Raw genomic sequence first — 17,668 nt, forward strand, 5'->3', positions numbered from 1 at the left:
TCAGTGTTCTGGAACCATAGCGGATCCTGGGAGAATCTATAAATGTGACTGTTAATGGTGAGCCCACTCTTCTGGCCCAGGAAACATCTGAGGGGTCAGTCAGAAATGGCTGTCCTGCTTGCAGCCGCACTGGGATACAGCAATCCAAGCTCACACAAGCAGCAGTCTACTGACTGATCTGCACCAGCACCAGAGGTTCAGTGACACCCCACATTCCAGTGCAAAACACCTAGCTACACACCTTAGTGGCTGGTGGCATAGAGACAGCCACACTGATTGTCATCCATGGCTTCACACCAAAGCTACTGCAGTGAGAGGGCTGTTTGCCCAGACTTTACTCTGTTCCATTTCATACATGGACACTGCCATCAGACATCTTTACTCCTCCCATTTCAGTTAAGGAGATCTTGCTACCTTGCCCGCACTACATGCGGATCTGACACAATTGCCAGCACCTACAAGTGTAAAGGGGGTTGCACTACGTCAATGCTTGATTAGCTCAAATTAGTTCTTAATTACGCCTTAATTAGTTCTAATTGATCCCTTTTATCTTAGTTTTGTTGGTTGTTATTTTCACTCATATATGCAAATTTTTTGTTTTTATACATTCTGTTTGTGAAGCATTAAAATACACAAAGGGGTTGATTCACTAATGACAAATAGACTGTTAACTTTGCAATGGAATTTTTCCTAGAGCTTAGTGAATGTGGTGAAGTTTTATTTTAAAAGAATATCCAATCACGTGCAAGAAAAATAAAAAAAAACATGATTTTTATTTGCACATGATTGCAGAGCAGAGGTTCACCTTATTCACTCTGAGATAAATTCTCTTTAGTAAATCAACCCCATAAGCCTCTACTTTATTTGTAAATAGCATCATGCATCATAGCTTTTTCATTTTAATTTGTAAAATGTATGCTTCATAAATTAATATAATTTAAATCAAATCTTTATAATTTTAGTGTTTAACATTTGTAGAATAGTTTTCTATTACATTTGATGAGTTATAGGCTAACTTAGTTTGCAGACAGAATACATTTTGGATACCATTATATTGGATAAATGGAAACCTGCCTCTGTTATACTTGTATTGCATTGGTTTAACTACATTGCATAACCCGTATACTGTTCAGTTTTCCATTGAATATGCAAACATGATCCATTCAAAACCAATTCATGGATTGCAAGCACAATTCATATTATCTTTGTCTTGGGTACGAGAGTACCTTGTCCTTGCATTGTGTACAGTACCATAGTAATCTTTTACAGGGGTTTAGCTATACTCCTGCCAGTGTTTGTAGGTAATGTAGACTTATCTGATGAGAAAACAATAGCAAATTTACTATAGAACTTGTTTATTAAGCAAGATAAAAGCATGAATATATGGAATATCAATAAAATTAAAGAAATATATGGACCGAGGTACATCACTATAAAAAGAACACTACAGTAAAGCTCTTTATTGCCTGTAACTGACAGCTATATCAAAGCTCTGAAACATCACATGATACTATTTAGAATACAAAATTTAAAACAATGATAAATAATTTAATGTGCATGCACATGCTTAAGCAGGTTTGTGATGAAAAGGGTTAAATGTTTTTGAAAGTTTACTGTTATTACCTTTTAAACACAAATAAATGAGGAATGACACCATTAAGTGTTATTATTTTTTCTTGCTGAGGTTTATTTAAGATTTCCTGCTGCTTAAGGCCTGTTTATGTGACCCATCCCACCATTATGAAGTAGGTTCTAGTGCAGTAAAAAAATACCAAGACTTTTATTGTATATTAATATTATTTGCATGTTTAATGTTTTCGTGCCCTTGGAATCCCCTGTTTTCTTGACACTTTCAATACAGTTTTTTTTTATAGCACCACCTAGTTTAATAATAATATATAATAGTTTTGTATGAGAAATTCCATCACTTACTGCTTAGAGTAGAAGTAGTACAACAAAAATTGTGACCATTGACAAGATATAGATCTCCCTCTTCTTTACAAATGATGATGTGGAAGTTAAACCCCATCATTTTACTACATTGAAGTACCTGGTCAGAAAGAGAAATTTTCCTTACAAATCCCCTTAACAGCAGATTGGTGTCACCATGCTTCAAGTAGGCAACTTGAGTTGTACCTCTCTCACCAAAATATGTACATGTTCTAGCTATCTTTAAAGTGTATCTAAAGCCAAAAACAAACATACTGCAGCTTAATTATTTACTCTCTTTTGTAAGGCTTTTTCCCTTTATTACTACCTGGTAATTATATGAGTAACACACTTCCTTTCCTAGGGCGGCTACACTAACTCAGTACACTGTATCTATGGGGGAAAACCATGGTTTGCACCCTAGGATGCTCTCCTGATATGGACCATAAACACTCCTTCCACTTCCTATTTCCATCACATGGAATTGATGGGACTTAGAGACTATAGCTTGGAAAGAAGATAATATTTTTTTCTGTATTTTCAGGTTGCAGAAAGTGACAAGAACACTGGCAAAATCAACAGGTATTTCCTGCACTTGCTGAAAATGTTCTTAGCCTGAAAAAAAAGAAAACTATTGCAGCCACCACATCTAAGAACTGGTAATCTACAATGTATTGTATTTTGATTGTTGGATTTAGATATCCTTTATTAAAAATCTTCCATATTTAATTTGCTATATTCTTTTGCTCTACATGTCCTGCTGCATTGCTTGCCTCTAAGTGGATATACCTCTTGTTTAGAAACTTTGTATGTTCCATTTTAATACCTACTACTACAGAAAAATAAAAAATAACAAAAATGAATAATGTGCACATTACACTGTTAGCTACTTAGATAAGCTGCATGTCACTTATGTGAAATGTTAGTGTTTTGTCAGCTTTGAGGTCCTAACTTCCCATCAAGGTTCTTGGAAATAATGATTCTGTAGATGGATATCATTATGCATAATAGGGGAATCTATACCATTATTTCCATGGGCAAAGTCCATATTAGTAGGATTATCTCTTTGGATGCCAAAGAGTAAGGTGTCATCCATGGGATATGGAGCAAATCCTGCAGCTGTGTCATGTGTTTGTTTGGGGACATTGGCTGGGGTTACAGGTGATGGACCCATGCTTTGTCCTAATGGATTAAGTCCCATATTAGGAAGATTGATGTTGGGATATGGAAGGGTGTCAATTTGGCCTGGTGGCATTCCATCTAGGCCAGGGTTGAGAGGATTCAAACCACCATTTATTGGAGGATTTTCTGCTGGGATATGTGCAGCTCCGTGACCTGCTGATTGTACACCTGCTCCAGGAGAATCGTCTTCTAAAGTAAAGTCTCCAGCCATGGCTGGGTTTAGTGGCTTGCCTCCAAAACTAGGTGGAACTCCTAGTAGTCCTGGGAATAAGGAACTCAAAGGATGTGCAGCTCCAGCGGGACCACCCTATAATACATAGTATTCATAGTATTATGTAGGTAACATTTTCAATATGTGGTGTACATTTTTACTTCAAAAATACATATTACAAAAAACGCCATTACTCTGTTGGGTTTTTATTGCTGCCTGTGCCCTCACTAGGGAGATTCACTTTCTCTATTTGCCCTGCTGACCCATGTCACCAAAACAAGAATTGAAAAGAGATGTTCCATTAGCACACTTATTTCAGTGACAGCTGTTTAAAAATGGAAGGGAGTTAAAGGAAAATCTTCCCAATAGGACAGACAAAAAAAAACAAGAAAAAAAAAATGGGCAGGGTTTTTAAACTATACTAAAGAGAAAATAATCTGATGTATATCAATATAATGAAACAATAAATCCCCTTCTTTTGGTATGACATTCTTTTTCAGATCATCTGATCAGGCAGTCCTTAAACATTGATATGATCAAATACTTGGGGCAAAATTTGAAAGATTTTAGCTATGTGAAGGGCAGGGCTTAAAATGTATATTTTTGGGGGGTATGAGATGAAGGGAGAAAAGTCTAAAATGTTACAGTTGTTACTTGAACAGGAATGTATAGGAAATGGAAACATCTGATGCCATTATAATGTTTTAAAGATGGGACTTTTATGTTGCATAAATTTCCTGCCAAATGCTCTTGTGTCTCTGAGATCAAATCTACCGAATGGAGACATAGAACATAGTTCTAGCATTTATGTGCTTTATTAAAAATGAGACTAATGAAAAGAGTCATAAATTATTATTTTACAAATAATTTGGACATGGTTGGAAGATTTGGACAAGGCCCAACATATACCTGCAACAACAGAATTATGGGCTCTGCCATTGCTAGTTTCTTTCTCAAAATGCTAGTTACCTGGCTATATCCAGAGTTTAGTACTTCTGAGTCCCCAGAACAAATGAGCAGCAAATGAAATTTAGAGAAAAGTCAGAACACATTGGGGGTTATTTACGAAAGGAAAATGCACTTTGCACTTCAAGTGCACTTGGAAGTGCAGTCGCTCTAAATCGAAGTGCTAGATCTGAAATGAGGGGACGCTCTACTGATTTTATCATCCAATCATGTGCAAGCTAAAATGCTGTTTTTTATTTTTCTTGCATGTCCCCCTCAGATCTACAGCGACTTTACTTTCAAGTGCACTTGCAGTGCAAAGTGGATTTTCCTTTAGTAAATAACCCCCGTTATCTGTAAGTACGGAAGCAAAAGCCACAGCAGGACAGCCAGGCAACTATAATTTTCAGAAGGAGATATAAGTAACACATCCCTACATGTGTCTCTTATGACAGATTTTTCTTACAAGGACCTTACAAGGACCTACCTTTTCCTATTAACTGACTGATTATGTTTTTTCATTATTTATGAAAAATTTGTATTTTAAAAATAAACATTTATTAGAGCTGCATCCGTGAACTCAATGTGCAAAGCATGCTGGGCTTGCCAATAAGAAAGTCATGCACTACCTGTTTGTATGCTGACAGCATCTCTCAATTGATTATTATTGCTATAATTAGTTATACTTTAACACAGAACATACACATGTATACACAAAACATACTGTAGATTCCCTTTAAAGCTTTACTGATTTTCAACAAATATAGAAAGAACATTCTGCTTTATACTTTTTATGTGTTATGGATGGTCTTTTGTATGGTTTACCAAAGACTTCCAAAAAAACTGACTACTATGAACATATGTAGCAATTAGCAATTCATATTCTATTTTAGTACCTGCATTTCTTCTGAACTCATCATTCCAAGCCTAGCTGTCGGTAACTGTAAAATATGTAATAACCTAATTAATAAATCATTTTCTCAAATATAATAACTATCAGTAAGTCCTAGTTACATACTTAGTTACAGTCATACCCCACTTTTAAGTACACAATGGGGTTTATTTACTAAAGCTGGAAAGTGCAAAATCAGTCTCGCTTCTGCATAGAAACCAATGAGCTTCTAACCCCAGATTGTTCAATTAAGCTTTGGTAATAAAACATGGAAGCTCATTGGTTTCTATGCAATAGTGAGCCTGATTTTGCCCTTTCCAGCTTTAGTAAATAAACCCCATTGCGTACTTAAAAGTGGGGTATGCCTGTACATAGTTAATCTGGTTGGAAGTCCATCCAATTCAACCAAAAAAACTGCAGTAAAGCAGCAATATGTCTCTACAAAAGGGGGCAGGGTTCCAAGATGGCTGTCAGAGCACACAGCACCACAATAATGTCATCGTCATCAGAAAGATTGAGGTTTCACTATGCTCTAAAATAGCACCAGGACATCGCAGATCCTACAGCCTGTGCATTAAAACAGTTATGACATTGTTTTTAAATCCTAATATCCTTTTAATTTATATTTTCTGATATGTATCCCAGTCAATATTTCTATTCCCAGTCAGGCACTGCTGTAGAACCTCTATGATTTTAGTGTCATTTTTGCCACCTTATAAAAGCAACACAGCAAATTTTTCAGAATGTTTAACATATAGTTATAAAGAGTTGTTATCATGTATGAATGCTCTCTAACTAATCTGTTGCAACTATTTCTTAATATGAACTAAGCTATACAACCCCCAAAAGCAGGAAATAACTGGGTTAAACAATGTTTGAGGTCACCTGCTAGCGTCAGGATTTTCTTTTGTGAGTGATGGTTTATCTGTGAATTGTATTTTACTCTGCAAATCTAGATGGCTCACGTATAGCTGTTGCTGTTAGGTAACGTCTCTGAAACAAAGGCTGTGTTATTTTATCATGGAAACCTTGACCTTTCAGAAGATGAACAAGGTGTTCTGTTCTTTTATAAGCATGTACTAATTAAATCTTTCTTAAAACATTTTTTATGGAAATGTCCTTGCCACTTTTACTTACTCCAAGTCCTCTCCCATAATTCATAAAGAAAAGATTTGGGTATGGCTGAAAAAACAGAAAAAAATGCTTTTAGAAAAAAAATCAGACATAAGCTTTTACACAAAATAGAAATTTATTTTTTATCACTGTTTTCAAACGATTTTTCTTCTGTTATCCAGCTCACTTTGACCATGCAAAGTGTGTGCAGGGTCACAGTGATAGCCACTAGCTTTATATGTAATCATATGACTGGCTGTCATGGTAATCGCATGATTGAGAACTAATCAGTTTCTGATTGTTGCCTACTGATTTGTTGAATTTCCCCTATGTACTGCTAAACTTCACCTCATTGCCATAAGTGCATTGTGGTTGGTGTAATAGTTGCACCACTACTTCACATATCAGAGAAAGCCCAATACACACTATCAGATTTTCTGCTGATTTTTTTCCTTCAGATTTACCAAAACCATATAATATGAGGTCAAACCTTAGGAGTTTCAATTTGTATGCAATCAGGCAGGCCCTTGCACTACATGGTTTTGATAAATCTGAAGATAAAAAATGCTTTCGAAAGAACTTTGATCACTCTGTGTTAGAACTTGGAAAATTATAGTAATTCCTTAGACACTTTATTAACCCTGCGTTCTCCAAAACCTATTTTATGTAGTACTAAGAGACTTACATTCTGTTGGTGAATAGGTGGAACTCCTGCAGGGTCTGGTAAAGGGTCTGTGGCTCCTTGTTGCAATAACTTATTCATTATTGTCTGGTACTGGAGGACATTTTAAGTAAAAAAATTAGCAAATGTTCACAGTTAATAATTCATATGTCTCATGCCATCTTATTGCATTTTTCAAAATCATTAGAAAGTCGAAGATAAAGACTATGGGCATACATTTGAAGTTCACATTGTCATTTGTATCACTTTGGAAGGAAATTTCCTCACTTCCTGTCCCAGAGACAGAACAGGAAGTACTCCCAAACCTGCCTAGTGGTCAGTTAGCCAAAGATCATGTTGCATGATCAATGAGGAGGTGGATGAAGGTAATCTTACTGATATATTTTTTATTGTATACTCAGTTTGAATTGCTCGGTTTGGTGGCAGTTTTATTTTACCTTACTTTGTGGGGTTTTGGTGTTTGAATATCCATAGCAATCTTCTGTTCCTCTATGTATTAGGTACATAGTAGATTTAACCACTTCAATACCAGGCACTTAAACACCTTCCTGCCCAGACCAATTTTGAGCTTTCAGCGCTGTCGCACTTTGAATGACAATTGCGCGGTCATGCTACACTGTACCCAAATGAAATTTTTATAATTTTTTTCCCACAAATAAGCTTTCTTTTGGTGGTATTTAATCACCTCTGCGGTTTTTATTTTTTGCTAAACAAATAAAAAAATACCAAAAATTTTGAAAAAAAATATGTTTTTTTTTGTTTCAGTTTCAAAACTTTGCAAATAAGTAAGTTTTCTCCTTCACTGATGGGCACTGATGGGGTTACACTGATGGGCAATGATAAGGCGGCACTGATGGGCACCGATGAGGTGGCACCAATGAAGTGGCACTGATGAGGTGGCATTGATGGACACCGATATGTGGCACTGATAGGCGGCACTGATGGGTGGCACTGATGGGCGACACGGATGGGCACTGATAGGTGGCACAAATTGGCACTGATAGCTGTCACGGATTGGCATGGATAGGCGGCACAGGTGGGCATGGGTTAGGCGGCACAGGTGGGCATGGGTAGGCGGCACAGGTGGGCATGGATGGGCACTGATAGGTGGCATGGATGGGCACTGATAGGCGGCACAGATGGGAACTGATAGGCGGCATTGTATTATAATATATTGTACTAATGGATGCCAATCAGTGCCAAACAATAATGCATGCCAATCAGTGATGCCCATTGTGGGCACTGATTGGCATCCATTGTGGCACTGTCTGGAATCCCTGGTGGTCTAGGGTGGCATACCTTGTCCTGGGCATCCCTGGTGGTCCGGTGGCATCCCTGGTGGTCCAGTGTGGGCATCCTGGGGGGGGGGGGCTGTGCTGATAATCGATCAGCACAGACCCCCCCTGTCAGAGGAGCAGCCGATCGGCTCTCCTCTACTCGCGTCTGACAGACGCGAGTGAGGAAAAGCCGATCACCGGCTTTTCCTATTTACACTGTGATCAGCCGTGATTGGACCTGCTGATCACGTGCTAAAGAGTCTCCGTCAGACTGACACCCTGCAACAACGATCGCCGCGATGCGAGCCCCCGGGGGCGCACAGCAGCTCATAATCCTGATCACGTCATATGACATCCGATCAGGATTATGCAACCACTTTGTCACTTTTTTCAGCACACCAGCACTCATTTAGCTGCACATGTAGCTACAGTATAAGAACTGTAGATTGTCTTGCAACTTTCTTCTGCTGGTAATATGTTAATATATCCAGTGCAAATGATGACTGGATACTGGTGATGTAAATTTTCATAAAATTCAGGCTTCCTTTCAGCTTCACTGAGCTGCTGCCAGCCAAGCCTATGGAGAAGATAATAATGTTGAACTTCCAGTGACCAGTATGAGAGAGTGAGAGTGATAACACCAAATTTAACACACCTGCTCCCCCATTCACACTTGAGACCTTGTAACACTAACGAGTCACATGACACCAGGAAGGGAAAATGGCCAATTAGGCCCAATTTGGACATTCTCACTTAGGGGTGTACTCACTTTTGTTGCCAGTGGTTTAGAAAATAATGGCTGTGTGTTGAGTTATTTTCAGGGGACAGCAAATGTCCACTGTTATACAAGCTGTACGCTCACTACTTTACATTTTAGCAAAGTGTAATTTCTTCAGTGTTGTCACATGAAAAGATATAATAAAATATTTGATCTGATTAAAATAGTTATCCACCATTATGAGCACTGATGTTCAGTTTACTTAAAGCGGAATTCCACCCAGAAATGGAACTCCGCAGATCAGATTCCTTCCCCCCCTCCGGTGCCACATTTGGCACCTTTCAGGGGGGAGTGGATACCTATCAAATCAAGGATAGATTGTTGCAATCTTGTGAGGCGAACTATGCAATGTCCGGCCCTCCTTCCCCCCACTGCCTTCTGGGAGACACACAGGTACCAGAAGACAGCAGGTACCATTAAGAAAGCACAGTGCAACTCACGCATGCGCAGTAGGAAACAGGCTGTAAAGCTGCAAGGCTTTACTTCCTGTTTCCCTTAGTAAGGATTCCGGCACCTGCACCCAGAGTCAAGGGATGTGTCGGCTTCGGATGACGACAATGCAGGCTCCCTGGACAGGTAAGTGCCCTTATGTTAAAAGTAAGCAGCTACAGTATTTTTAGCTGCTGACTTAATTTTTCTTTACCCAGGCAGAACTCTGCTCTAATTGTGTTTATAGGAAAAGCTATATGTAAACCTACCAAGGACTCTTGCACACTAGGGCTTGAAAAAGCTCAGTACAGCGTTTTTGTTTTACTGATCTAAAATGCAGGCCATTGTTTAAAAAGCAATAAACAAACGCTGCATATTCTTAAGTAAAAAAAAAAAAAAAACAATTGAAAAATCTGCGTTTCCGGTACATGCAAATACACCCATATGAGAATACATATTAATTAATTTTCCCTAGGAATGTATTGTGCCCGCAAATGCACAAACATGCAAATTTGCGCATAAATATGCACGAATCGGCACAAAACAAACACCTGAAATTACATCCAAAAAGCAGATGGTCAAACATCAGTACCGTGTGCAAGAGGTCTAAAAAAGATGGGTCCTAAACAAATCAAATACTTTTTTTAAACTTATCCAAGAAATTACCACCCCAACCAAAGCAATGCATTTTTCTACGTTTCTTCTATATAGTAATCAATATATTTTTGAGATGCATTAAATAGTGCACATAAGTATAATTACATAATAAAATATATTAAACCTAAGCCAGGGTAATGATTACCATAAACAATGCTACCGTTTGGATTTGACCATCAGCTTGACCACCCTTTGGGGGAATCAGAGTTGGATCTGCTTGCTGTATATTTGGATACCCTAGTGGCAGTATAGGCTGGTGCATAAGCTGATCTGCCTTTGCTGAAGTAGCTGTTGATTGTTGGGGAACCGTCTGTCCATCCTGTCCAGGTTTAGCTGGTTGACCTACAGATGGCATCCCTGGCAATGGTGGAGGATGTATGGGCAAGGCATATTCAAACTGCAAAAAAAAAAAAACTTAAAGTGGATGTAAACCCAGAACTTAAAGCGATAAAAAACGGACAGACAAAGACATACCAGTCCATTCTTTCCCCTTGCTGTGAGTGACAGCTCATTTCCTTATCTCATGCACTAGCATGAGAGAGACATTCAGTGTACTTTCCCAGCATCTTTATTCCCCTCTCTTAGTGTTTCACAGCTATTACTACAGCCTGTGTTGGTTAGCACATGCGCCAGAGTCACAGGGGGCCGTGAGCACACTCTGCTTCCTTTGACACGCTGCTTGGCCAAAGTTGAGTGTAGAGGTGGGCGGGGAGTCTAGTGACATAACGACTCCGCCCACTTAGCTCTAGAGCATAGACCTGCCCATGGATTTCAGGGATTTGCGGGGCACGGTGTGCAGAACGGGGTGATTTTTTAAAAGGCAGGGATACATGCAAGAGGCATGTACAGTATACATATATATATATATGTAAGAAAGATGGCAATAGCTGAGAATCATGAGTGGTGGGTCTATATCCACTTTAACAAGTTGTCATATGCATTTTATTTTTCCCTTAAATGAGATTTCTAATGCTTTTGCAAATTCAATAAATAATACAAGGAGCATGATGCAGTAATCTAAAGCCAAATAAGAACAAAATGGATTCTGGTTACTTGCTATGGATTCTGATCTCTGCTGTACTGCATGGTTTGCTCCTTGCATTGTTTAATTGAAAAAGTCCAACTGATTCAAACTATAGAAGTGTGAAAGGAAAATAAAATGTAAATGTTAGTGAGAGGCTGGGTTGTGTCTCAAAGTGAGTGTTGTGATGGTGGTAGTGGTAAGTTATTTACCATTACTCATATATGAGATCCTGAGTGGCAGATTCTATACTCGTACTTAACAACATTTACAGTATGTGTATTTTCTATATGTGCTATATATTAAAAATGAATAGACCACTAAATAATTTGCACAGCAGCACATAAGCTCTAACAAGCAGGGCCCACTAATTCCTACTGCATTAAATTATATCGTAATTGTACTGTCTGCCCTAATGTTGTAAAGCACTGCATAAACTGTTGGCGCTATATAAATCCTATATGCTAATAATAACAATAATGTTAGACAAAATGCCTGGACGCCATTACCTGCTGATTGTCTGGCATTTGTGACCGTTGATGTAACCAAGGATACATATGTGGTGGTAAAAGCCCATGTAGCCACAAAGTAGAATAAGGATCGTTATAACCAAATCTTGAAAGCTGAAATTAAAATCAGTTACATACTGTTCATTCAGGTATTGCAATTCAAAGCAGCATATGAATCTATTGTAAATCTGAGCTTAAACAAGAGTTGCTTTCTAAGAAAAAAATAATACTTTATAGTTCTTAATTCGTTTTTGACAAACCTGTCTAGACATTACATAGGATAAATGAACATTGCTGCTGAAGTGTGAGTATGATTAGCAGTGATACTATTAGGCTGGGTTCACACCACAGCACAGAGCCAGTCCCAGCAGGGGTCCGGTCACCATTCACCGTTTCAGGTTTGATTTCAGCCCAAATTTTTGTCTGAATTCGGACCTGAAACGGACCAAAAGATGTACAGGACTCCTGTACAAATCATACCGGAACAGCCCTGGAGATGTGTGAACCGGCTCCATAGAGAGCTGGTCGGAATCTCCTGACATACCTCGCATTCAATTCACACTAGTGTGAACCCAGCCTTAGACCTTTAGGTTGGCCGGTTCAGCAGGAACCATGTATGGGCAGGCTGAATGTACTCAAGTTGATCGATCAAACAACTTGGGTACAACCAGCCTGTTGGATTTTACATGTGAATATTGTTAGTGGCTGTTATAGCAGCTAGCAATGATCACTGTGTTCTGCTGATGGCTAATCCCCCACTCCAGTGGCTACAGGAAAGAAAATTGCTCCATCTATGGCACACTTTAATTTTATATAACAACCTTCAGAGCTCCCTAGAAGCCAGCGAGAGAGCTGACATTTTGGCTTACTTCCCACATGTCAAATCCCAGGCATAGATTGCTGAGACACTGAGCCTAGCACCTTAGAGTGCTTACACCAGGGACATGCGGTGAGGTCAGTGGCTGGTGAGGCACTGGTTAGTATCAGAGCTAGATACACACAGGTTACATAGGATGCAAACATTACAGCAAGAGCAATAATTCTAGCATTAAACTTCTTCTATAACGCTAAAGGCCAGTTCACGCCACATGCAGTCCAGTGTGTTTTTTTATGCATCAAAAACACATGGAAAGTAGGTTATATGGTTTTCTGTTTCAATAGTTTTTATTCAGTTTTATCAAGTGGTTAATAATGCACAATTTCTGCCCACGCAGGGCCTCGCATTGAATTTGCAACAGGTAAGGGCAAGGATAAAGCGACACAAGTAGAAAAAATGCAGCAGTATTAAATTTAAGTGAATGTTGCCGTCAGGATCCAGGGGTCCCAGAGAGACCCCTCCATAACTATGGGGCACCCCCTAGGCCATCTGAAACCCAAAAGGTAGTGAAATGTACAGCCCAAACTGAATTTAAAAAGATAGAGGAGCAGAAAACAGAAGAAAGTTAGGCAGAAAAGTGAAGCTAAAGAGAGAGAAGATGCTCGCCTATGGAATAGGGAACTAGAAAGAGGATAGGGGAGTCTGGGAAAGAAAGGAAAGGTCAAAAGAAGGAGATTATGATTTTTACATCTAGGAGAGAAGTGTCAGAATTGGCCTGGGTGGCAAGTGGTTAATTACCATAAGAAAGTAATATACAGATAATTATTATATATTGTTTTTAAGGTAATTTACTATATTTTCAAAAATTGTACTCAAGCAGGTGGCTTAACGGACAAATTACTGTTGTTTGACATTATAACTTCAAACCAGTAATTTCACAGTAAATAGATAAATAATAAATTATTATGTTATACCATATAGCATAATAATATATGGTTTAGCTTGATTAAAACAGTACCTTTTCAACAGCAGCAGAAGATTCTTAATCTCCCTCTAAACTGTGTGAGAAAATCATGGGATTATGGGTAAATCTTATACCCATAAACCCATGTTTTTTCCTTGTAGTTAAGAGGGCTGGGCTGGAAGGGAACATTTGTCTTTTAGACACATACCCCCTTCTATGACACTGCAGTGAGAGGAGAGCCTCCACTGCAGCATTTTTATTGGAGAGATTGTTCTAATGGCGCTTTACCATTGTTCCAAGGCTACAAGCTGTCCATTGAGCTCAGTGCCTGACAAGAAGTGAGAGTCACTGTGAGCTCATCCTCTCAATCTGCTGCAAACAGCATGTTCCAGCTTGTATTTAAACTGGCCGCTCTGTATGTAGCTTCTGACAGGCTGCGCAAGGAGCCCCGTATCTCTGGAACCAAAGGGGGCAGGAGCACCAAATTTTGATCAGTGATGGGGAAGAACTTTGGCTACTTACCCCACAAATTTGGGGTCTGTGACCCCAGGTCCCTGAGCTGCGACCCTTGAAGACCGATCGTGTTATCTTTATGTTCATGGCAGGTGCCTCGCCTGCAGGTGTCTCACTCCTGCTGTGATTCATTTAATACAGGGTGCTTCCATGATGCTGTGTTTGCAAAACAATCTAATAAGAAAGATCACCAGTGTCTGCCTACTTGTGGATTGTCTTTGTCTAATTGTTACGCCATATAGTGCCATATGAACAGTAGACAGGTGTGTGCCTCTTTTATGACTCATTTAGCTGTGTGATTGTTAAATCAAATAATATTCTATACACAGCACAGAAAGCTGCAATTTTCACTTAGCAGATTGTAGAGCTCTACCTGTTGTAATTTTGTGATAAATACCCAATTGTATATGTAAATTCTTACCTGAGGCAGAGCAGTAAGTTTATTGGCTGCCTGTAGCTGTTGCATTGTCTTAATAACAAAAAAAAAGACAAAAGATATTACTATGACTTTTAAAGAGCAGTTACATCAAAATACTATGACATGAAAATATGTTTGATGTATAGGTGCTTTATTCCGCCTAGTTACTAAGGTTACCAGGTTTTAAAAAATGATCACATTCATCAAAAATGTTTAAAAAAAATAAAGTTTGAAGGAAGTTTAACTTTTACCAAGAAGAATCCTTTGTGGACTGCTGAAGCACATGGAACTACTTGGTCCTTGGTGCAACACAGCTCTGGAAACCAATGGTTTAGTATATAATCCCTTTCTGCATGCTGACACATGGCTATCACTATGGAGAATTATTGCATTTCGTTAGGGTGTCAAAGTGTTTAGCACTTTTGACTTGCAGGGCTTGATTCACAACTACACAATATCAGTATGGTGTTTGTATGTGCTCCCCATTGGTATTCCTGATTTTGTCCCCCAGTGGTTTAATCATTATGTACTGTATTTGTGAATAAGTTTTTACCTGAAAATCATCCTTAACATGTATTTGCCTGTGGATGTAGCATAGACATTAGAATGTAAGCTCTTCTGGGTCACTGGCAATAATATATAGGCTTTATTTAAGCTCATGTGGAGCAGAGGTTGCAGTACATACTTTAGATTGTTACAAAGCATCTTTGGAAGAGTAACTGTGGGATAAGCATTAGACTGAATATAGGCTCCTCTGGTGCAGAGACTGTGATATAGCCATTAAATTGTAAGGAGGGTCTTCTTATAAGTGAGGATAATCAGGGGCACTGACTATGGAGTAGATAATAGATTGTAAGTGAGCTCCTCTGAGGCAGAGACTGTGATAAAGACATTAAATTGTAAGTAGGGTCTCCAAGGGCATTGACCATGTAATATACATTAGACTGCAGGCAAGCTCCTCTGGGGCAGAGACTGTGACATAGACAGTAGGTTGTAAGTAAGATCCTCAGGGGCATTGACTGTGAAATAGACATTGGATTGTAAGTAAGTTACTCTGAGGCACTGAATGAACTAGGCTGTCTGAGGCATTGACTGCAATATTGCAGTGTCAATTAGCTTCTTTGGAGTAATGACTATGGTATAGACATTAGATTGTTTGTATGCTCCTCTGGGACACTGACTGAGACATAGACATTAGATTGTATGTATGCTTGTAAAACACTTTACACTATAAAAATTTATTGATTTACCTCAAGGCTCATACTGGCCATTCCACGTGTCCCTCCTACTTGAGGATTCACCTAGATAAGTGAATAACACAGTTGATATACCTTGTTTACTTTATACTTCCTAATGAACAATGCCTCCCTGAACTGATATTTAGGTTTTGCAGGGCTACAGGAAATTTGTATCACATGCTGTCTTGGGCTTTGCGGCTCCAAAAGGTATATATCTCCACCAGAATTCCCAGCTTCATCCAACTGCTCCAGTTATATAAAGACACATAAAGCAATGGATATTGGTGCATGCCTCCTGATTATTTGTACCATTTAACTGCTTCAACTATTATAAAGCTAAATGATGGTGACACTGTACTATTTGATAAACAGAAAGGCAGTAGAGGAAAACTCACCATATCTATGGATAAAACCAAATGATCAAAGTACAGAACACTAAAAATGACATAAAATACTTCTTCTATACTCCCTTCTCCATTACATGGTTAGTCTGGCTGAAAAAAAGGCACAAGTCCACCTAGTTCAATCAATAGAAGGAAATACACACACACACACACACACACACACACTCCTATACCCATATTTGATCTAGAGGAAGGCAAAAAAACAAAAACCCACACAATTAACCCTACATCTAGCTTTACCAAGCTAACCTTATCACTGCTGGTCTCTAAAAACACATAAATTCATGACTTATTTTGATGGAAAACCGATATTGTTATAGATATAAATAATAAAGATGTTGTGGATAGGTACACTGCAACTAGAAGGTGTACCTGGGTGTTCTTTTGTGCATGTTCAAAGATGTCAGGTTCAGTTATATCATAGTACTCATAAAGAATAACTTCAAGTGGGCCCTATTTAGATTTTAGCTTGTTCTATTTATACATGGGCTCAGAAAATGTAACAGGAAGTTTTTTGTTATGTGAAGGTATTGTGGACATTTAAAACAATATATAAATTCATACATTCTATTCAAACTTGCACATCTGCTATGCTGGCATTGCAGATACCATAAATAATAAATTATGTAAACTTCTTCTTTTTTTCTGTTTTAAATGTAGTGATGAAGGCCTAGACTAGAGAGAGCAATGGTGGTATTTTACTGGTGTTTGTTTACCTTTTTGGGAGATTGCACCTCACATTCTGTCTTGGTAACAGATGCTTAATGTGACAGGAAGTGATTGAAAACCGCTTCATGTTAAAGTTGTTTTCCTTCACTTCCCGTTTTTGTTGATAACAGGAAGTAAGAATGGTGATTGGTGGTACATATGGCAATAAAACTTTACTTTTAACTCTTTGCCTATGCCATATGAAGCTAAGGAAATGCCACTTTGCAAACTACTGAGACCATTGTGCCTGCTTTGGTTTAATGAATACATGAAATATTCCATGTGTTTGTGCATTAGCATTTAATTTTTTTTTTTTTAAACATGATCCTGTACCATCAACAGAAACATTTAAAAGGAAAATGTTAAGTACTTACTGGATAGGAGAGAACAGAGCCCAGCATACATAAAACCAATGCCAGCTTCTCCATCTTTCAGAGCAGGAACTGCTTAAGAAAATAGAGTTTCTAATTATGTTTAAATATTTTAAGAATCTCCAATGTGACATCTCAAATGTTTATGGTAAACTAACTGACACTGTGCTGACATTATTAAAAGTAATTTTCTATATCAAAATTGAATCTAAAAGAGGTATACTGTCATATAATTTCTAAAAGATGAGCTATTACTGTTAATATTAGAAATCCTTACATTTGGACACATGTGCTTTGGAAGGCTTTACCGAGCTAGCAAGGTTTTGTCAGAGTAACAAACATGCATGAACTATGCATGTGGAAATGTAAACCAAAACCTACCTTGTAGTCTCTCTGACTTCTTCAATAGCAGAGAAAGGTCTGTTTAATGGTAATAAAACATTATCCAAACCCTTTTTGGACTACAATTTAAACCACATTTAAATAAAAAAACAGCCAATCAGGTGAAAGAAAAATAATGTATCCCTTGTGTAATTAGTTGAGGGATTTTTATTGTCTACAAAGCATTTCACACAACCCGATTACACTTAATTGCACAGTAAAGTTTCAG

General features: G+C 38.3%; 1 protein-coding gene across 1 annotated transcript; it reads right to left on the minus strand.

Annotated features, from left to right (window-relative positions):
• Window positions 1-1,134: 1,134 nt before the first annotated feature.
• Window positions 1,135-17,117, minus strand: AMBN (ameloblastin). The gene is made up of 9 exons (XM_077478564.1): window positions 17,062-17,117; window positions 15,588-15,638; window positions 14,341-14,388; window positions 11,626-11,739; window positions 10,241-10,492; window positions 6,958-7,047; window positions 6,297-6,341; window positions 5,164-5,208; window positions 1,135-3,418 (listed from the first exon to the last, which is right to left on the minus strand). Exons 1-9 carry the CDS (start codon window positions 17,113-17,115, stop codon window positions 2,888-2,890), a joined length of 1,230 nt encoding a protein of 409 aa, XP_077334690.1. The 5' UTR covers window positions 17,116-17,117; the 3' UTR covers window positions 1,135-2,887.
• Between the last annotated feature and the right edge of the window lie 551 nt (window positions 17,118-17,668).

Source organism: Lithobates pipiens, unplaced genomic scaffold (genome assembly GCF_037356315.1).
Source record: "Lithobates pipiens isolate NorthernLeopardFrog02 unplaced genomic scaffold, aLitPip1_a1.2 Scaffold_13, whole genome shotgun sequence".
Classification (NCBI taxonomy): Eukaryota; Metazoa; Chordata; class Amphibia; order Anura; family Ranidae; genus Lithobates; species Lithobates pipiens.